This window comes from Chelonia mydas, chromosome 1 (assembly GCF_015237465.2).
Source record: "Chelonia mydas isolate rCheMyd1 chromosome 1, rCheMyd1.pri.v2, whole genome shotgun sequence".
NCBI lineage: Eukaryota > Metazoa > Chordata > Testudines > Cheloniidae > Chelonia > Chelonia mydas.
Window position 1 is genome coordinate 225326982 of NC_057849.1, and position 22652 is coordinate 225349633.

The 22652-nt window shown below is 41.6% G+C and overlaps 1 protein-coding gene across 8 annotated transcripts in view; it reads right to left on the reverse strand.

The window, feature by feature from the left end:
- PRR5 (proline rich 5) overlaps positions 1 to 22652 on the reverse strand; it is a 129126-nt gene that overhangs the window by 26469 nt on the left and 80005 nt on the right. For all 8 annotated transcript variants that reach the window (XM_037914682.2, XM_037914667.2, XM_037914674.2 and 5 more), the window contains 4 exons: positions 22511 to 22559; positions 21458 to 21515; positions 18150 to 18241; positions 15249 to 15389 (listed from right to left, as the gene is read on the reverse strand). In XM_037914682.2, the coding sequence (XP_037770610.1) occupies positions 15249 to 15389; positions 18150 to 18241; positions 21458 to 21515; positions 22511 to 22559 (340 nt within the window). The remainder of the gene's footprint in view (positions 1 to 15248; positions 15390 to 18149; positions 18242 to 21457; positions 21516 to 22510; positions 22560 to 22652) is intronic.

The following is a 22652-nucleotide window of genomic DNA, read 5'->3' on the forward strand; positions in this document are numbered from 1 at the left end:
AATGAATTGAAGCATTTTGACTTTAAGCTCTCAAGTCTTTCACCCACTCTGGTCTCCAAGACATTGTCATTCCACACTAATTAAAGAAAATACATCTTGCATTTGGGTTTGGGTAGGAGTCCAAAGAGAAGGGATGATTGCAGAGTTCTGAAGGAAGAGTCCTCCCTCAGTTTGTTTAGACTCTTTTTGAAGAGATATCCAAAGCAGTACTTTGGAAATGCTGCAAATACAAACTTGACTGCTGCCAAGGACTTGTGAAGATTTCAGACTCATGCCTTCCACACCCACGCTTCCCCTTTAAAACATTAATGAGTATTTTATATTGATGGATTTCAGCCTTCGAAAGGAACTCTGCTGCTTCATCCTCCGTGAATAACTAAATCTATCCCACTGATTTTCTTGCCCTTTGTAGTTTGTCTGAAAAGATTAATGGGCGATCTCTCTTTGTCCACCTAGATTTAAAATTTTTGCCATTTTGATAATTACACAAAATTTCATTATGATTCCCACTAACAACACCCCTGTGCGCAGTGAAGGGGCATCCTTTAAAATACAAACAAATCCTGATCTGTGTGGCTTATTAACACACCATAATGTGTTACTGTTTCTTTCATTTCCTTTATTCACACCTCTTCCACTCCTTATGCTCACTGTCAGTGAGATTTAGGATAAAACTTTTCAGAAGCATCTGAATGATTTAGAAAAAAATAAGTCCCAGTTTCAAAGCTGACTTAGGCACTTGGGCCCAGATACACACAGGTACTTAGGTGCATAGATCCAACTGAAATCAAAGGGAGTTAGGTGTCTAAATACCTTTGTGAATCTGGGACCTGGGTCTCTACATCACATTGAGTTTCAATGAGGCTTAGGTTCCGACGTACTTATAAAATTAACCTAAGTCAATTTGGAAAAATGGGACTTAGGCACTTTCGAAAATTTTATCCTAGATCAAAATAAGGCAGGGAGAGAAACTAGGAGATGGAAGTGAAGGACTGAGGGAGGGAGACGGAGATCTGAGGATCCCAGTTCTCAGAGAGAATGTACACATACCAAATGCTCCTATTAAACTAGGACAGTTCTTATTTCTATAGCACAGTAATTACAAATTTTCCCCTCTAAATCCCACCCAAAACTCTCTCTCCTACTCCAATGTATTTCAGATGCATTCGAGTAGAAGGCATGGACTAGATCTGGCTGGAAACACTCTTTCCCTCCCACAAAAAATACACAAACTTTCATCGCAGGAAAAGGCTGGAAAAAAGTCCATTTGGGGAAAACTGAAATGGAATTTCTTGGTTTTGTCCCCAGGCTGCCCAATTCCCTGGGCATTTGTGCAGCCCGGATACCAGTGCCCAGTGAGCTAGGGAGTCAGGCAGCCCAGAGAGCTGGCTGCCCAGGAAATTGGAAAGCCTGGAGAGCCATCTACCTGGAGAATCAGGGAGCTAGCTGCCTGACTCCCCAGGCAATCGTCCTTCTGGGTTGCCTAACTCCCAAGGAAGCCCAAGCTCCCTGTCAGATGGACTGCCACAGAGTCCAGGAGCCTGGCAGCTCTGGGATCCCTGGCCCCATAGCAGCCTGCCCGGTTTCCATCAAAAGTTTAATGAAAATCAACATATTTCCTCAGAACATTTTGATTTTGACGAACTGGCATTTTCCAACAGCGAAATGTTGCATCCGAAAATTTTCAACCAGCTCTAGTGTGGAAACTTTCTCCCGAGTATCCCTTTTAAACATTAGCATGTCTGGGGAATGGGAAACAGTTTTCTATCTTCATCTATGAATCCTAGAGCTCATCTGCCTTAGAAAGTAAGGACAACCAAGTTAATTTACAACCAAACTACATGTAACACCAAAAATGTAAATATTGTACGTAATAAGGGTACATATGGATGAGTGGTGATAAGAAATTGATCCTTATTTCCTGGCTGCAGTCACCTGACAGGAATGAAGGCTACAAAAGGTAACCCGCCTGTCATACAACAAGGGTCAGTAGCCATGCTACACTGCACAACTTGGGCCAGATCTTCAGCTGGTATAAATCAGTGTAGCTTCACTGAAATCGACGGAATGACACCAATTTACACGAGCTGAGAATATGGCTTTACAAATCGATGTAACATTTTGTTCAAAGTTAATTGATTTTCCTATTGATTTCTGCACAGTATGAAAAGGCTGCCTCCAAGGAGCAACTTTTCTGCCTTTATTCATGTAAACTACAAGGTTACCATAAATATAGCTCATTCTATTATTTTTGAGACAAAACTACTGGTCCAGATCCTATGCTGCTGGAAACTGGTGACTTCAGCAGAACTACAGTTCATACCAGCTGTGGTTTGGCCCCTTTGTGATTCAGAAATGTTGAAAACACTGGAAATTCCCCACTGCTTTTTAGAGTTTCTTGTTTTCTTGAGTTACATACTGAGAAGCCACATCAAGGGCAGATGAGCGTATACAGGAGGAGTGACATGTCTATCTTTCTTCTCGGAGCCCATCAAGGATCCCATAGTACCAGGATGCTATTGGATCACAAGACTACTCCTGGTTCATTAACATCATCACATTATTTATTTGTCACAAAATAAATTCTGTTATTAGTGTTGCCTTGTTTCCCTGTGCTCCCCCGTCAGTCTCTCTATATTCACTTGTTGTCTCTTGTGTTCTACTTAGATTGTAAGATCTTTGGGGAAGGGACTGTCTTTTTGTTATATTTGTACAGTGAAGTCTTGTTCTATGACAGCAAGAAGGCAGGGCTGGAGAGAAAAGGAGATTCTTGAAAGATCACTCAGAACTCCAGAGTCTCGAGCTTACCCTGACTTTAGCAACAATAGATGCCTTCCCCCCATCCGACCCCTGGCTCCTAGTAGCCTAGGTAAAACCCAGGAAATTAGACAGTCCTTAAGTGAAACATACCTGGAGAGTAACTAATGTACTTTGCTAAGGGTTAAGCAGATTGAGAGGGTGACTTCATCTGGTTCAAATACTGTGCTTCCCTTGCAGGTGGGCAGCTTGGTTGCAAAGATTGGTTTGCTTTTTTCCAAACTTGTATCTGGATTAGGAACTAAAGAACAATTCCTCACGAAACATGTGCAAAACGATGCGTTTGGTAGTACTAAAAGATCTAGTTTTAAGGGCTGCTGCTAAGTGCCATAGTTAAGAGCTGTCAGTTCCAGCACACAGCTCATTACATTATGAGAAAGGTAATTCAATTTTTTTCCTTTTGTTAAACCACTCCCATCCTGTTATTGAAGAGATAGTCAATCTGAGAATGACCATCTACCATAAAAAAAACTCTCTGGTGGCATGCCAGTTAGTCAGCTGCAATCAATTTTAAAGGTGGCTAAAAACCACTACAGGATATTTTGCTGAAACTAGACGCTAACTAAATTGGAAACAATGGGAAAGCAGGCAGTCTCACTTCTGGTAATGATTTAATTCAAAGAACACCCACATAATCTAAGCACTGTTCAGTCACATGGTTAACTGTTTACCTTTTAATTGCCTGTAATTATCAGGTAGCAGCAAGGTAATGAATTACACAGTACGTTTCACATATCACAGAGCGGCATATGTTTGCTACTTTTGCACCTAGGGAGCTAAGGGCAAGAATGTATAATTACTACTGCATAAGAGTTAACCCTACACACTCACCATGGAACAAAACATTACTTACACAGAATGATATATCTAATATATCACATCTATGCCCTTTACTGATCACCATATAAGTGCAGTGGAGCCTTCTCTAGAAAAAATAAAATAATGATAATTCAACAATACAGCTTCTTTCTGAACAAAATCATCATGCCCACAGCCAGCTCTAGTTGGTTGGGCTGGATGCTGGGCACATGCAGAGGGGGCAAAAAGGGGGACATAAGAATAGCCATACTGGGTGAGGCCAATGATCCATCTAGCCCAGTATCCTGTCTTCTGACAGTGGCCAATGCCAGGTGCTTCAAAGGGAATGAACAGAACATGGCAATCGTCAAGTGATCCATCCTTTGCCGTCCAGCCCCAGCACCTGGCAGTCAGAAGCCTAAGGACACCCAGAGCACAGGGCTGCATCCCAGACATGTTGGCTTATAGCCATTGGTGGACCTGAACTTATCTAATTCTTTTTGGAATTCAGTTATAGTTTTGACTTTCACAACATCCCCTGGCAATGAGTTCCCCAGGTTGACTGTTCACTATGTGAAGTAGTACTTCCTTTTGTTTGTTTTAAACCTGGTGCCTATTAATTTCATTGGGTGACCCTAGTTCTTGTGCCATGTGAAGGGAAACAATGCTTCCTGATCCACTTTCTCCACACCAGTCATGATTTCACAGACCTCTCCCTCCAAGCTTGTAGAGCCGTTCAACAGAGGCTACTTCTACTAGACTACTGACTGGCCTCCATTCACACCCCTTATGTGCTCCCATTGTGGGATAGTGGACAGGAGAATCCTTTGGAATTGGTGAAAAGTGGTGGAACCTTTGGCCTCAAACATTACCTGTTCCATGCCAGTGGCCTCCCTCCCAGGCAACATGGGGGTAGGAAAGGCACGGGACAGATGATAGATAGGCAGATAGGGTCATGAAAGGAGAGCAGATCCTTTCTCCCTCAAATCCTGTCCCTATGGAATACACATAGAGTTGTATCCCTGCTATAAAATTCTATAGGATGGTTCTAGAGACCTACAGAGAGAATTTCATTCTTAGATTAAATGCCACATAATTTTAGAGACATTTGCAAAGAACCCTACAGATTTCTATAGGAGCCTGTTGGTTTCATTCCTCTGAAACTGTAGGATTTCCCCATACGTTTGCCACTCTCAGTGCAGCGCAGGCAAACTACCCAAGTTCCACAGCTGGGGCACAACCCCTTCCCTGGCCAGAGGAGCTGGAATTGCCCCTCTAAGCAGAGTCATCTAACCAGAACTGCTCCTGACCCTCTGCCATGCAAACAATTTGGGACTCTGGTTTTAGACACTGTAAATGGAGTTTCATTACAGCCAAGTTCAGTATCTACAATTGGGTTCCACTGTAATTAGCTTATGTCACTCCTGACTCTGTGAGGCTTCAGCAGTTACCGGCATTACTGAAAAAGTCTTTTTAACCACAGCAACTAACGGCAGCCTTTGTGTTCAGCTTCCATTCCATGCAAGTGGGAGCTGTGCAGAGAGCCTCCGCCGGGCTCTGACCCACTTTTACAGACATGCTCAAAGAAAAGGAGAGAGAGAAAATCGGCAGGGATCCGAGAAAGAGCTGCCTGCAGAGAAGCACAGCTTTCAGCCATCCTGCATTTTCAGCAGCTTTCCTGTCTGCATCTCCCCTTACGGCCTATGGAGTATGTGGGAAGAGAAGAGGAAAAGATCAGCATAGGAGAGAATGTAGGGGAGCAAATGAGAGAAGGAAGGAGAAGGAAGAGACGATGCAGCTCGGTGCAGTATATCTCACGTTTCAGAATCTGTAATATTTCATGGTCACAGACGGAAGGAAGCTCTGTGATCACCTAGTCTGATCTCCTGCATAACACAGGCCATAGACCTTCCCTGATTTAATTCCTATTTGAAATAGAGTGTCTCTTTTAGAAAAAACATGCAACCTTGATTTAAAAACATGTTACCCATTATCCACAGCTGCAATAGGAGATCGAGAGATATTCAGAGAAAAAAAATGGTGAGCTGCCCCCCAGAAAAAGCTTGCTGCTGAAAGCTCTCTTGTTTTCTGCTAAACTGAAAAGTACTAAGCAGTGTACTGCCCTGTTGCCCCTACAGTGCAAGGTCAAGGAGATGTAAGAACTATTTTTGCACGCAGTTGGGGTTGAAAGCAGATCTCCCTGGAAAATCGATGGGATTCCTCTCAGAAATGCTAGGCGAATGTGAATTATACCCTATTAAAATTAAAAACCTACAAACAGCATGAGCCTGCATTTTTACTGCTGCAAATGTGGTTTTTGTTATTATTCATGTCAGGTGAATGGTGTCATGTGAATGGGGTTGCCCTAGAATGGGATGTACCTCGGTGCAAGGGACTGTAAATATTGACCTCAGCCAGTATTTCAATCAATCTGGCTATTCACCTCAAAAGAATTCAACAGTCCAGATTCCCCTCTGGGTTACAGCATTACTATCCCCACCGCAACGCCCCAAAAGAGCCTCTCACTTTGCTGGCATCTCTTTTATTCTTCAAACCATAACCTTGCTATGTGATAGGACCTTGGTTAGATCAGGGTTTTTCAGTGCCCCAAGCGCCGATACTATTTCTGATGCCAGTTGTGGAATACAGACCAAAATGCGACTACACAAGAAATTTCTACAGACACATGTGTACCAACTGACTCAACTGGTCAAAAAACAATTTAGTTAAACTGGAGCAAAACCCTTGAGCAGACACTCTTATTTCAGTTTCAGAGTGGTTTATATTGCTTTAGCATAAGCTGATTTTTTACCTACTTCGCACTTCTCTACACACACACTTGCACTGGTTTAGTTAAACTGGTGCAAACTCCTGCATGGACACACTTATTTTGGTTTAAGTGTGGCTTGTTTTGGTTCAGGTTAAACCTGTTCTAATGGACAGTAGCTAATCCGAAATAAGCCACTTTTATGATGTCCACACAGCCTTTTGCACTGGTTTAACTAAATCAGATCGATGCAACTGTGTAGCTAAGCACATAAGCTAAATTGATATTTAGGGGACATAAGATGTGTCTATACAAGAGGAGCCTGCACTGATTTAAATTGGTTTCTAAACCAACTTCATTAAATAGAAGCTACATTCTCATGTAAACAAGGCCCAAGTCTAATTCCCTTGAACTAGTCACTAGGCCACACTGCTCTTCTTACATTAAAAGAACGGGGAATATGCAGAGTTAAAATATTATGGCACAACATACTTGAAGCAGGTGCATGTGCGTCATCTGCTCGCAGAACAAAGAGCAGAGGACAATCTGTATTCCTTTTCCTCTTTCCGTCCTGGTTAAAGCAAAGAACAAAGAAAACCGACTGTGTTTTGGTATGCGCTGCTTGCTAATTTTCAGTGAAGATCCAATTTAAAAAGGAAAATAAACCTACCCACATTGTGGGCGAATTTCATTGGCCTGGGTTTAAGCAGAGTCCACATGAGTAGAACAGGCCTGGTTCTCTTAGAGTTTGTCACAGGAATTTTGGTTCAGGTTGAATTACCTCTGAGAAATAATCTGGGTTTTTTCATTATAGCTTGTAGAATGGCTAATAATAACCACAGTTGTTCCCCCACCCCAGTGCCTGGGGGCATAGCACTGAACTCAGCTGTGATAACTCCTGAAATAAGAAAATCGTCTTTTCAAAGCCTTGTGATAACAGAGCTAAATATATACCAGGGGAAAAATGCCTCTGATGTGCTTTCCCTCCTTAAATATAAAACTACAGTTTGCAAGCGGAAAATTGCTAGCCACCCACTATCATTAAGTCACATCCTCAAGAGCTCAGGGCCTGATCTCATTTACACCAGTGTCATTCCATTAACTTCACTGGAATTACTCCCGATTTATACTGGTGTAGCTGAAAGCAGAACTTGGCTCGAGGGACCAGTTGCTTAGGGCCAGCTCTTCACTGCCTGGCACAGCTCAGGAGAGAGGAATATGAAGGTAGTTTTAAGAGAGGATAGCCTACTGGATAGGGCAGTGGACAGGGACTCTGGAGACCTGGTTCTAACCCCAGAGCTGCTCTTCGCCTGCTTGGTGACCTTGGGCGAGTCACTTCACCTCTCTGTGCTTCAGTTTCCCCATCTGTAAAATGGGGATAATGATACTGAACCCCCTTCGTAAAGTGCTTTGAGATCTACTGATGAAAAATGCTGTATAAGAGCTAGGTATTATTATTTAAGTTACATTTATGCTTCCCAGAGGTTGTGGCCACTGGGTGACAGTCCAGCCCTAAGGCACAACTTAGAGCAGCATCTGGGTTACTCTAAGTTGTGCTCTTAGTACTGTCAGGTCAATTTTTCTTGCACACACTGTCTAAATCACAGCTTTTTCCTTTGCATTTATACATGCAGCATTCCTGGCCTGAACTGTGAAGGATCGAGGTCATATAATAAGCTGTAAATGAAACAATGCCAGTATCACAAGGTCACTTCTAATTCTGTGAGAAAAAAAAATACTCAGCACTGGAAATCTAGCAAATTAATATAGAAAAATTACAGCGTTAATGAATAAAGCAAAAGCAAAGAGAAATAATACACTCTGCAGGGAGAAAAAGTCACATTTCTCTTTGAAAAAATTCTCTCTCTGCAAAGACACAAATAACTGCTTGGCAACACATGATCCATCACAGGGCATGAAACAGTGCCATACCTACTGTGTATGACCTCTGTATTTGCTAATAGAGACAACAGAACATTACACTGGCCACAGTTCACAAGTGCACATGATTCTTACATACAAAGTCTTCCGAAGTGGAAATTTGAGGGTATAGTCTCAAGTTCACGTAAATCAACTGATGTCGCAGTCAATTGGAGTGATGCCAATTTAAACCAGCTACAGATCTGGCTGGGATAGTTCTTACATGGGTAGCAATCACTGCCATCTTTATCTATGGGGCTGAAAGCCCAGAGAAACAACACAAAGAAGGCAACAGACAGAGGTCTCCATTGTGGGAAAGGAGGAGAGGATCATATTTCCCAAAAGGTAGGGAAAAGGTACACTTCAAGAAATGCTGTTTTATATTTGGGCCCTGTGGTGTATTTGTATGTATCCATTTCTCATATCCTTAAACACTATCGGTTCCCTATTTCAAAAACCACCAACAAAGAGTTATAAACATCTTGGTACCCCAAACCACCTGCCACCCTGACTAGCTTATAACCTGCCTGTCTCCCATAATGCAGTCTCAAAGACTCAGCAAGGCTACTCCTGACAAAAGACTGCCAAACTATAAACCTCAAGGCCGTAATAAACTGGCCTCAACTGATACTCCCTTCAATGTTGGAAAAGCTTGAGTTCCAAAGAACAGCCGTGCTCAGGAGAGTGCAGGTCATTTTGTTCTCTAACTGCTACATTGTCATTGGTTTGCTGTGTTGCTGCCCAGCTGAGAAAACGGCACTCTTTGTATTTGATTACAGCCTTTGAAATGCCCTTTGCACCCATCTGAAATGAGATGGGATATAGAGAACATTTAGGCACATTACAGAGACAAGAAATAGGTCCCACTGGGCAGATGTATTTATTTATTTTGTCTGCTTTTACATGAAGATGACCGACCCAAGAGTTCAATGAAGCTCAGAGAAGCCACACGACACCACAGGGTTTTATTTTTCTATTAGGACCTGCTGTGTTAAAAGACCTCATCCCCCAATGCGAGAGATATTGTACTTTGTATTCTATATCTTTTTTAATAGTTTGTGCTGCCCAGAGAGGTTTTTTTTTTTTTAACCCTCTGTATGGACTCCACATTATCCTTATGTCAAATGAGAGATGTTCAGCTAAATATTCTCTTACCCCTCTTTGCAGACTTTCTCAGGCCTAAACTAGGACACTTAGTGATAAGATGTTCCAGTCACAGTGGCAAACAAAGGGCCTGTATACAACATGTTTTTCAAAATAAGTCAGGGTTTTTTTTAGTCCTCTGTATAAATACTTCTGGAAATCACACAGTGACCACTTTGTCTCTCTGGTGTTTTGGGAGTTGTTCTTCCCTAATCTCTGTGCTTTTCACCCCCATTTTCCTGCTTCCTTTCTGACTCATTCTCCTGCTTTCTAATTCCACACAAAGGGCCAGAGAGTGGAGGTTGAGAGTGTCTCTATTTGTGTGCATGCAAAGGTGCCTTAAGTTCCTCTTTGCACTCCCCTGATCCTGATGCTGCTCTTGCAGGCCCAATAGCCCAGCTAGAGCTGTCTGAGGGCTGCTTTAATTTACATTGTCTATACATGGCTATGGGGGCTAACACTGCAGTTAAGGATTAGTGCAGCGCGACTGGCCACACTTTCTCCTGCCATGCTGTCAGCAGAGAAGTTGAGTGCCATAAGAGCCTCTGGATGAATACCTTAATAGGGCAAGGATTTCACCATCTAATCAACTCTTTCTTGGCCACCAGATGATACTGGGGTGATCTTTCCAGGGTTAGTTAAACTGGCTGTAGGACCAGATTAGGTTGATGTGTGGTGCATACATCCAGTAGAAAACCTAGCTCTAGGAATACTTTCTGATCCTTAAATGTTAGCCTTAGCTGTGCTGTTTGCTACTGCTGTGTGATGGCACCTTACAATTTTATTCCAAAAGTGAACATACTTCTTTCCACATTTCCATGGACAGATTTTCAAAGTGCTGAAGGGATATAAGATTTTGTCATGTGGCACCCACAGAATGAGCCACTTGGGTATCTGACCTTTTATAATGCCTTGATATTCTTTGTTGCTCTTTAGATAATCTAGCTACTCCAGTTTGTCTCAACTCCCAAATTCAGATTCCTGAACTACATTTTCATTCATTTCTTCTCCTTCTTCTGCTCCCTAGTTTCATATCTCTGATGCCTTACTCACAGAGAAATGGTGGTATCTACACATGTGTTTGAAGGGCAGGGATGTGGCAGGGTGGATTGTGAGATTTTCTATCCCAATTCATATACCATCTTATGTCATCATATCCCAGGGAATTGGTGCAGAAACTGTATCACAGGCTGGGGTGCACTCCTTAGGATGAGGCTGCTGGGTGGGCTGAAGATAAATGTAGCCTATGGCTCAGAGGTTGGAAGACCTGATTGAAAGAAAAGTTTACCCTCTAGGAGGAAATGCAGGGACCAACTTCATTCCAGATCTTCTCACTGAGAAATGCTCCAAAGGGACTATTTTCTCCTTTGTGGTGAGTCTTCTGGGTTGGCTGCAATCCAGCAAGGCACTTAAGCATGTACTGAACTTTAAACATGCAAGTAGTCCCACTGAAAGCAGTGAGATTACTCATGTGGTCAAAGTTAAGCATGTGTTTACATGCTTTGTTAGATGGGGGCCTGTATGTTGAATAAGTGTCAGAGTCTTTCATGACTTCCCACTCTTCTTTATAAACCTACATTGCCCCTCCATGAAGAAAAAGTCCTCTGTTACTTTGTCTTCCTCTGGCCAGACAGGGCTCCAGCTACCAATGAAGAAAGGTACATGACCAATACCAAATTTACCCCACACCACAAACAAATCCCATTGCCTTCAGAGTGCTTCTAGTCTTTGATCCAACCAGATGTAATGGATTGGTACAAGTCTGTATCAAATTATGGCCTTCCACTGACAGGGAAGCTTAGTGTAATGCCTAATTCCCAGAAGGACTAACACAAAAGCGTCATCAGTGGTAAGTAACTGTGTTCCAACCAAGGGGGCCCACCCCCTGGACCAAGGTTTTGCTAGAGAGAGGAGCCAGCCGGAGGGAATTGCTTTTCCCAGTTTGAACTCTAGATGGCTGGAACTTCCCAACTAACCACGGGATTAGAGTCTGCAGTTGATTAGCTGGTCACCTGACAGAGGGAACAGAAACATTCTGTAAAAGCAGGATCTGCCCCGTCTCTCTTCACCCCCTAATCTGATCACTGCCAGAGAACGGAAGGTTTGCAGAAGGGGCCTTCCTGACTGACACATGGAGTGGGTCCAAGGGCTCAGACAACTGAGCACGGATTCAAGTGGGGAGACCATACAGGCTTTTCTGTGTTGCCTAAAGACCTGTAAGGAGTGTATCTTAGGACATGTCTGAACAGGGATAAAACACCCGGGGCTGGCCCAGGTCAGCTGACTTGGGCTCGCAGGGCTCAGGCTCTGGAGCTGAAAAACTGCTGGGCAGACGTTCAGGCTCAGGCTGGAGCCCCAAGCTCTGGGACCCTCCCACGTCACAGGGTCCTAGACAGGGTGACCAGACAGCAAGTGTGAAAAATCAGGACAGGGGTTGGGGGGTGATAGATGCCTATATAAGACAAAGCCCCGAATATCGGGACTGTCTGTTTAAAATCGGGACATCTGGTAACCCTAGTCCTAGAGCCCAGGCTCTAGCCTGAGCCTGGAAGTCTACAAAGCAATAAAACAGCCCCATGAGCCCGAGTCAGCTGGCATGGGCCAGCCATGGGTTTTTCTTTGCTGTGTAGACACACCCTTAGAGGCCCAGATCTAGAAACTGATTTGATGCTGCCCAGTCCCAGCTGGCTTGGAAGCACAAAGGCTGAGTCCAATTAGAACAGACTTGTGATCCATGAGGGTGACTCAGACAGGTCTGTAATACTCTCCATCATTCTGGGAAGTCTGAGCATAAAACTTTACCATGTGATTTGTAATCTTGCATGAGAACCAGACAGTTGCATTGTTATCCTTGCCCCACCTCTACCCACAACAGGGTTGAATCTTACTCAACAAGTTTAAAACACTGCACAGTTGCCTCTAAATGTACAAAAAAAATAGCTTTTGTTTTTTCTGATGTTTCGGTTTGGGAAACATTCTTCCTTCTGAATTGACTATGAGCTTTTATAAATGTAAACAGAGAAACTGACTCATTCCCTGATCCTCTTTGACACTAAGCCTTTGGTTTGGTTTCACCTAGATTTTAAACCGCAAAGCCAGGCAACTATTGGCAAAACAACAATTTTTGTCACTATCTTCCTGCTGTATGATTATGAGTGAGAGATTTACATGAATAAACATCCAGGGAGGAATACATCCCCACGTAATTATAGATTTAAGTCAGTGGAGTTGCACAGGGGATGAATTCGGCCTTTTCCTGTAAATAAAAAAATCCAGTGCTTATTATCCTGTGAATGTTTCCTGCTGGAGGACAAGGGAGGGGTGCAATAAACTTCCCTGCAGCACTGTTCCTGACAGATCATTCCATCATCTCCTTTGAATTTTCTAATATAAGAAGTTATCCAGCTCCTATTGCAGTCAATGGAAGTCTTGCCACTGACTTCAATGGGAGCAGGATCCTAGCAGCGGCTAATATTTGATTCTTAAAGGGGAAGGTGAAAAAAATGAAAACCAGTGTTTAACATAGTCTGAAAAAAAGTGAGGGGTGTTTCATAATCTGGGAGCACCAGCTTTGGTAAGAGTGCTTAAAGTGTGCTCTCAGTGACCCAGCTTAATTTTTATTTTTTGCCAGGTGTGCGACCTCCCCAACTTTAAGCCCTGCTGAAATAATGTACCTAGACAACTGTGCAATATGGTACTGAGGAAAAATACCCGTTCTTGATCCAGCAGAGGTCATGAAGCATGGGATTTGGTTACACTTATCTCAGTATTATCCATAACAGAGTAATATATGTAATATCATTGGTTGTTAAATTATGCAGCCCTTAAAATACAATCAGCCACAGTATTTGATTCAATGACCCCAAACAGCAGTGAAAAAGTATTTCCTTTCATTTGTTCTTAATTCATCTGTATATAAAAATTTACTAACCACAATGTCTCTATTACCCCAGTTTTTAAGACGTGCCACCTTTCCCTTTAACACGCATTCTGTTGTGATTTTTTTCTTTCATCAAATGTTCACCAACATACACATTCTTTGAATATTTTTCAAACTAGGTGCTGCTTTTCTTTCTGGATATCTTATTTTTCTTCTGACAGTTTCCCTGGTTTCATTTATTTGTATTAAGGCTGTCGATTAACCACAGTTAACTCACGCGATTAACTCAAAAAAATTAATCACAATTAAAAAATTAATCGTGATTACTCACAGTTTTAATTGCTTCGTTATACAATAGAATAGCAATTTAAATTTATTAAATATTTTTGGATGTTTCTCTACATTTTCAAATATATTGATTTCAATTACAACACAAAATACAAAGTGTACAGTGCTCACTTTATATTATTATTTTTTATTACAAATATTTGCACTGTAAAAATTATAAACAAAAGAAACAGTATTTTTCAATTCACTTCATACGAGTACTGTAGTGCAATCTTTTTATCGTGAAACTGCAACTTACAAATGTAGATTTTTTTTGTTACATAACTACACTCAAAAACAAAATCATGCAAAACTTTAGAGCCTGCAACTCCACTCAGTCCTACTTCTCGTTCAGCCAAGTGTTCTTCAAATGAACATGTGCTGAGTTATCATTCGAGATCACTATAACATGAAATATATGGCAGAATGCGGGTAAAATAGGGCCGGCGACATACAAATCTCTCCCAGTCACAAATTTAATTAATGCATTATTTTTTTAACAAGGGTCATCAGCATGGAAGCATGTCCTCTGGAATGGCAGCTGAAGCATGAAGGGGCCTTCGAATGTTTAACATATCTGGCATGTAAATATCTTGCAATGCCAGCTCCAACAGTGCCATGCGAACACCTGTTCTCACTTTCAGGTGACATTATGAACAAGAAGTGGGCAGTATTATCTCCTGCAAACGTAAACAAACTTGTTTGTCTGAGCAATTGGCTGAACAAGAAATAGGTCTTAGTGGACTTGTAGGCTCTAAAGTTTTACATTGTTTTATTTTTGATTGCAGTTTTTTTTTGTACAATTCTACATTTGTAAGTTTAACTTTCATGATAAAGAGATTGCACTACAGTACTTGCATTAGGTGAACTGAAAAATACTATTTCTTTTGTTTTTTACAGTGCTTTTAAATAAAGTGAGCACTGTACACTTTGTATTCTGTGTTATAATTTAAATCAATATATTTGAAAATGTAGAAAAACATCCAAAAATATTTAAATGGTATTTATTATTGTTTAATCACGCGATTAATCGCACAATTAATTTTTTTAAAGCGCTTGACAGCCCTAATTTGTATCTATGTAATTTTCTCCCTATCCCTAGTTTCTTGACCAAGGACTTGATAAATATTTAAAGAAAACACCAACACCTAGAATCTTACATCTGTAAATAGCAAGCAATTTTGACAGAATTTGTTGACATGATCAAATCTGTACTAAGCATTATGATGAAACCACCAATCTCCAGAAATACTAGTGCAACAGCCCATAGCACCCCTTGAAAGTTGTGTTACTGCCACAGATATGAACCTGATACCAAAACTTTATGCATTTAGGCTCAATTTTCAAAAGTGGCCTCTACTTTTGGGTCCCTTAATTTTTGCTTTGCACAGTTTGAATTTCCACAAACTCCACTTTCAGCAATGTTGAGAACTACAGTTCCATGACTTCACCTGGACTAGTGGATGCTCAGTGCCTCTAAAATCCAGGGTCGAGATGTCTCAAACTGGGCACCCAAAAAATCAGTGGCCACTTTTGAAAATGTTGTCAACACAGCAAAGAAAGAGAGATTTTTAAAATACAACCCAAACTCCTTACCTGGAGTATTAGCAGCATCTGAATAATTGAAGGTGGAACCCTGGCTCTGGAACGCGACAGGGCATCTTCTAATTTAATATTGAGGGTTATAATGTTCCGAAAGTGCAGGAGAGCCAGCTGACGAACAGAGGGCTCCTTCCCCTATGAACAGAATCACCACAATAAGGATGATGAGCCATTTAAAAATAACGGTCAGAATCCCAAGTATAAGTGCTTTTCTTAAATCTTTACGAGTAGTAGCAATGGTAAATTCAATGCAAATTCAAAGGAAATATTTGGGATGGTCAAAAAACAAAACAAACCAATCTGTAGATCCACAATCTTTGTGTAGACTCACATGATACTTTCGTATGACTTGTCTATCATTGCCATGGGCTGAATTATTTAGTCTGTAATCCACAAATCCGTCCAAGACCTGGTGTCGCAGGGTGATACTGGCCCTTTGAGAGGGAGCAGGGCCAGTGTGCTAGAGCCTTATCAGCACACTCCAGTTTGGTCAATTAATTGTGTTTATAAGGGGGCACTTCTTGATATTAGGGGAGGAGAGACCCGGTGAGTCAGGGCCTGGGTCAGTCAGGGGAAGGATAGGAGGTGAGAGCTGCCAGAGCCAGGAGACTTTATGTGGTGCCTGGGAGAAGGCTGAAGGCAGGACAGCAGCAAGACGGGTTTGCTGACTGGTGTCCCCAAGCCAGAGCACCGGGGCTGGAGAGGGCTGAAGGTCAAAGAGCACCAGAGGCAGTTGCCTGCTGGCTCTAAGCCAGACAGCCAGAGCCAAGGACCAAAGACGACTGAAGGCAGGGGAGCTGCAGAGGAGCTTACCTGCTGACTTCTCCAAAGCCAGAGCTGGACCCAGAGAGCTGGACCCAGAGGAACAGTGAAGGGGCAGAGGGAATGAGGGATGCTCCCAGGAGAGAGGCTGCGGGGGTTCCCTCAGGGAAGAGCTGGGTTGCACTTCAACTGGAAGGGCTGGGGCGGCTGTCCAGCGCCAGAGGGACAGACGAGGACTGTCAGAGAGTCCAGGTGCGGCCAAAGGACAGTGGGGGAAACTGAGGCAAATGTTGCTGCAGCATGACATCCAGCCAGGAAGAAGTGTGTTAGTGGTAACTTTGCCACATCTGGATACACATGTAATCGGGGCTCTTTCCTGAATTTACACCCTGTAAGAATATTTTGGAATCCTAAATATAGTAGTATAAAGTTTTAAGAGTATTTTAACAAGGGCAACGTTTGAATTCCTGTTTATTTCCTCCGACTTGGGTGCAGGGTGGGAATTCACACTTTGTCTAGATTTGGGACTTCCCAGCCCTGCCCAGTGGTGGCTCCCCCCTTCTTTAAAATTCAGGGAACACTCAGCACAGTGGCAGAGCTAATGGAGAGGGGGCGACCAGCCCGCGGATGGCCTTTAGGTTTGTGTGGGGCACCTTTTCAAGTCAATAGGTATAACTGCAGGTGGGTACCACCGAAGGCCCTTCGGCCCCCTGGTTCCTCCACTGCTCAAAACCTGCCTGTGCTACTGTCTCAGCATACAAGGCAGAAGCAGAGCTCATACTTCACATCATTATTCCATGCAACTACTTCTTCTCTAGGGAAGACCTCAGCTTCTGCCCAAAGAACATGTTTCTAGCAGCAATAGCAGCCTCTGGCTTTGTCTGTACTAGGGATTAGCCCCCATTTCCTTGTCTATAGTAGGGCACTAGGGTTTGCACTAGTGTAGTTACTTCAGTTGGTGACATAAGACCTTATCCCTAGGACATACAGGTCCTCAGATACACATTTATATCCCTCTGAAAATCCCAGTCACAACTTCCACAGAAAGAGAATGGGACTTGTGTTCCTAACTTACCTAGGAGCAGATTTTCAAAGAAAGTTAGGCACCTGAAGATGTAAGTAGGTGCCTAGTGGGATTATCAAAAGCACCTAAGCGAGTTCAGTGCCTAATTTCCATTGATTTGAGAGGGACATAGGTAACTAATTTACCTAGCAGCTTTTGAAAATCCCACTAGGTGCCAAAATACTTTTGAAAATTCCACCCAATATTCTGATTAGTTCGTGATTGTACTGGTTTAAATGGCTACACATGGCACAAGTCAGTGGACAATGTGGCCCTGTATGCTTTACATGCTTCAAGGAATTTTTCAGATGTTTCCTTTACTTGCAGAAACAACATATTTATAGTTTCAACTTTTCCACAGAACTAGGATTTTGTGCCTGCAAGTGCAAATGATCATACTGATAGCATTTAGACACCCAATTAACTGATTTATCAATTAATTGTAGATGCAAAGTTAACCCTGCAAAATAGGAGGATGTTTCTGAAAACCAGGCCCTTTTTCCCCACAAGGAAGTCAAGTGCCTTAAATGTGTATAAAATGATTTCAGGTAAAATTCTCTCCTGGTGTGAATTAGTGCAACTCCACTCACGTCAATGAATCTGAGCCAATTTACACCAGCAAAGAAGTACAGCAATAACAAAACTGGAAGTGTCTGAAAATGACTTACAGAGTACAAAATTTTCCATTGACATTTTTAACACTATACCAAGTGCAGGCACTTCAGATATATACATGCAGGAGGCCTAGCTAGAGACGTACATGCTGAAGTCAACACAGCTGTGCTTGCTTCACTGATTGCCCATCTTCATTTTACTATTCATATCCTTTTGCGGTAGTGTGAGCTGATATAAGGACTAAATATCCTCATTGCATGCAGTTCCTCTTTTCAAAGTTCCCCCTTCATGTTTTTCACATGAGTACTTCACCATTCATGCAAATGACTTGACTTTACAGAACACCTGCACTAACAGATTGGCCCCTCTGGGATAGTTTGACAGCTGTGCCAATTTGTTGATCAACCCATCAAACGGCTTTTTCTGGATTCTAAAGTAACAAAGTAACAGTTCACCTGCACAGGATAGAAAATAGCCTGAAGCATGGGCAGGACGTCACTGAAAAAGAAATCCCAGGTTTCAGCTAAGGTATCCAGCAGCTTCTGTCCTGTAAAAACATAAGTGCTTCACTAACTTGTTTTATGTTGAGAACAGTTAGTGGCATTAACTGAGCAACACAGGAAATGATGTGTAATACACTAGTTCCTGCAGAACAAAAGGGGATCACTGACAGTTATTTTAGAAGTCTCTCTCCCGCCTGTACATAGGATCAGTCAGCATGTGTGTCTTTTGGATCACACAATTAAACGCTCTGACTGAATAGAGGGACTTCCTGCACAAAGCTTAGTCAGAGAGCTCCTGTACAGAATATAACAAAGCCAGACTGCCCCCGCCTCCTGCAGTAAAACTCCCTGGAGGGAAGATAGGGGATTAAATCGCTGAAGATCCCCACATGGAGATTCCACCACATTGTTCCACCCCTACCCCAGCAAGGAATAAGCCGCGGGGCGGTCTGAAAATTCCAGGATCTGTAGGAAGCAGTGCAATGCTGTCCGTGTGGTTGTGTTGTGTCCAGCCGGCGCTCCCCCTTGCAGCCCAAACCCCTCATCCCCGGCCCCACCCCAGAGCACACACCCCCTTCCCACAACCCAATCCCCTGCCCCAGCCTGGTGAAAATGAGCGCGTGAGCGAAGGTGGGGAAAGGCGAACGAGAGAGGGAGTGGGGATAGAGTGAGAGGGGGCAGGGCCTAGGAGAAGAGGCAGGGCAGGGGCAGGGCAGGGGTGTTCGGTTTTCTGCTATTAGAAAGTTGGCAACCCTATTCCTGCTGGAAATGTGTCTTTACCTTAGCTCATCTCTTATATTTTGTGGGCAGTCTGCTCAGCACTGTCTACTTTGTAAAGCAATGAATTTCAATGCAGCAACAACAGTGACTCAGAACAGCTGCTCCTCTATCTGAACAGTAAACTGCATTTTTCCAGACAGGCCTTTTACTGTGGGATGTGGAAGCATGCTTAGAATGAATTGGTGATTAGCATATTTCACACAAAAGAATTTGACTTTCATGTCCTCTGAGAACATGTTTGTTTTACTGTCAGGCAAAGGCCGTTGGATTTCCTACAGTATTTGCAGGGATAAAGGAAACTCAGCTCATGTAAACATAGGCCTGATGTGGTCATTCTTGTATGAAACAGACACATAATATTTTCCATGATCCCACAATATTTTTACACCACACACATTTTAATGACCTGTTTAAGTAAACTATATATGGCATTAAATCAAATTAGCAATCTAGCCTAAGAGTTTGTTGACATTTTACACATGCAGCAAGCTTCTCCTGTAACTGAAATGAAACTCAGAAACCTTGCATTTTAATGTTTGTTTCTCAATTTTGCACCTTAAATATTAATGATATCTGATGTAAATCTAATATCAACTTTTTAAAAATGTACCTATACAGTGTGATTTAAAAAATTGACTGGTTTCTCCTTTTGATTTACCAGTTTGAGATTGAAAAATCTGATTTATAATTTGCAAGCAAGCTGTGAAAACCTTGAAACCCTTACAGTCCAGTTGTCTGTGATTTTGTAGGGGTTATGTTAAATAATTAAAGTACTCTATGTTCAGCTCTAGAGGAGTTTGAGGAATGTAATGTCAAATATGTTTTCTCTTTGCTGTGGTCAGGGGAATTGTCTTTTCATTAACAGATTTGGGTTCAATAATAGTCTTGATCCAATCAAATAAGCAGACAGCAATGAAAGGTCACATTTAAAATTCAGAGATAGCTGTAAGTAATGCCAATGGCTTTCACCAGGAAACTGATCAAATGGTGTATTTAGATTAAGAGGCATTTTGACACTGTGGGACAGTTGAAAGAAAACTGCATTTCTTTAAAACTGTCTTGGATTCCAAAAGGTTTTCAGATGTTTTATTTTATAATCCATATTCAAAAATTACTTCACCCGCCAATGAAATATAGCTGCCTCTGGGTGACACAGCCAATTTAAAAATCACCTCTAACTGCCGCACAACAGTGTAGGCCATGGAATGAAGAATATTGTATTCAGGTAAAATAGCAGCTGGAGGCTAGGTAAGCAGAATGTATTTGACCATACTATAATTCTGCCAGTGAATTTGTCCTAGCAATTTTAAGAGGTTTTTTTTCTTTCTGCATTCATGTAGACTCATTAAAAGACTGATTTGACAACATCTCTTCTGCCACATTTACATATCTCTAGTGAATGCAAGTGAGAGAAACTAGAGTGTTTGTGTGGAGAGATAGGGCCATATTCTACTCCTAGTTACACTGATGTAAATCTGGAGTAATTCCAGTGGAAAACTGTCTTCAGTGGAGATACTCGAGATTTATACTGGTGTACAGGTGAGCAGAATCTGGCCAATACTCTGAAGTTTTGTTCCTTCTCTATGCATTTAATTTACTTAATACTTGGATTGATTCTTTCAACTATGAAAGAAATCTCAATAATAGCTGCCTCAGTTAGGTGACATTTATAACCACTTTAACTGAAGACAGAGACAAATGGAGCCACGACAACACAACGGGCCAGCTTCTGACTTCATTAATGCCAATGTAAACCCAGAGTAACTCCACTAAAGACAGCAGAATTACTCAGGATATACACAGGTGTAAGTGAGATCAGAGTGTGTTCCCATGACTTTTCAGCTAATTGAGATTGCAGGGTTTACATTGTCATTTAATAAAATATTGTATTCAGTTTTCCACAGTTATTTAATCTTAAACAGGTTATAACTGGATGAAAATGTAAACATCCGAACAGGAAGTTTGGTTAGCTGATGTGCTAGACAAACATTTCTCCTTGGTGGAAGCCAACAGGAACATGAAACTGTAAGTGACACTGGAACAACCTGCTGTTATGGGACCTGATCCAAAGCCCACTGAAGTCAGTGAAAGGAATCTCATTGATTTCAGTATGCTTTCGATCAGTGGTTCTTAACCTTTACTGCAGCCTGCACCCCTTTGGGTCTAAAAATATGTTCTCGCACCACATATCAAAAATTGTTGAAGTAGGTCAGTTCTTTAAACCTAGATCTGTTTTTTGTTTGTATATTACAGTAACCGTTAAAAAATGTATAATGTTAATAAATACATAGGTTTGATGAAACAAAGTAGTTGTACTTACGTGCCTGTGCTTAATTTGTGTTTTCAATGATTTACCTTCTAAAAAAAAAAATAATCAGGCATGTCTCGCACCCCCAGGGGATGCGTGCACCCCAGGTTAAGAACCACTGCTTTAGATCAAGCCCACTGAACAGTTGCAGCATTGCTGAAGTCTGAGTTACCTTCATAAAACCGGATCTTGTCCCTCAGTATTACCATGCCTTTTGTAAGCAGCTGATTCTGTAAATAAAATACACACACCTTTTATTTCTACAACTCCGTATTTCTTGGAAGCCATTGCGGATTTTTTGTTTTGTTTTGTTTTGTTCCCACAAGAAAGCTGGTTTAAGGGTTGCTGTTGATTAATGGAGTTTTACTTCTATGTCCATCTTCTTGTTTAAATCTACTAGGACATTTGTAAAATGATGATGATGATCATATTCTTAGCCCTTCCAGCGAATAGCAACTTCCATCTCGGGATATCAAAGCTTTTTACAAACATTAGCATAAGCCATACAACATTTAATCAGCAAGGGAGGTAGTAAATTGTATTTTAAAAGTAAGATCATGTATAATTATTAATAAATGGCTTCCTGATTAATTATACCACAAGAAACTTGGGGAACCCCACAGAATTTTTACCTACATTAAATATTTGGACCCTATTGAAAAGGATCAGTTTAATAAAAACCTGTATTAGGCTGAGATTTATTACATTAGATGTCAGCTTTCACTATAAAATGAAATATTACAACCAAATCTCATCAGTCAATAAATGCTCATAACAGGACCTGATCCAAAGCCACTGAAGTCAATAGGAGTCTTTCCACAGCCTTTAGAGAGCTTCGAATCGGGATAATAGATCACGTCAGAATACTGGATAAAATAGTATTTATAGGAATCCCACTGTCACAGTTAGGGGCACATCTTATCCATTTTGTAGCCATGATCTGAACCCTTCCTTTATAAGTGACCCAATAAAGTTCCTTAATAGTGTCCTTAAAATACATGTGGTACAAAGACCTCTGATCAAGTATTTCAGTATCTGACCTGGTATGAAATTTCAACCAATGTGACATGAAAATTGATGGAAGGGGAACAAATCCTATTTTTACCCTTAACTTTAAGATAACAGAAAGATAAAGGATTTGCCTACTACTTGTTCAGACAAACAATTTTACTCAGCAGCATTGACAAATGTAAGAAGCTAAATGAAAAACGAAAACCCCACAAACCTGCAGGTATTCAGTAAAAAAGGATCCCAGCTCAGTTTTCAGTAGTTGCCTGTATTAGAGAATAAAAAAAGAATTTATACAATCAACAAATTGTACCCAATGTACATTGTGTATAAGAGAGGAAGACTGCTGATCTTACAAA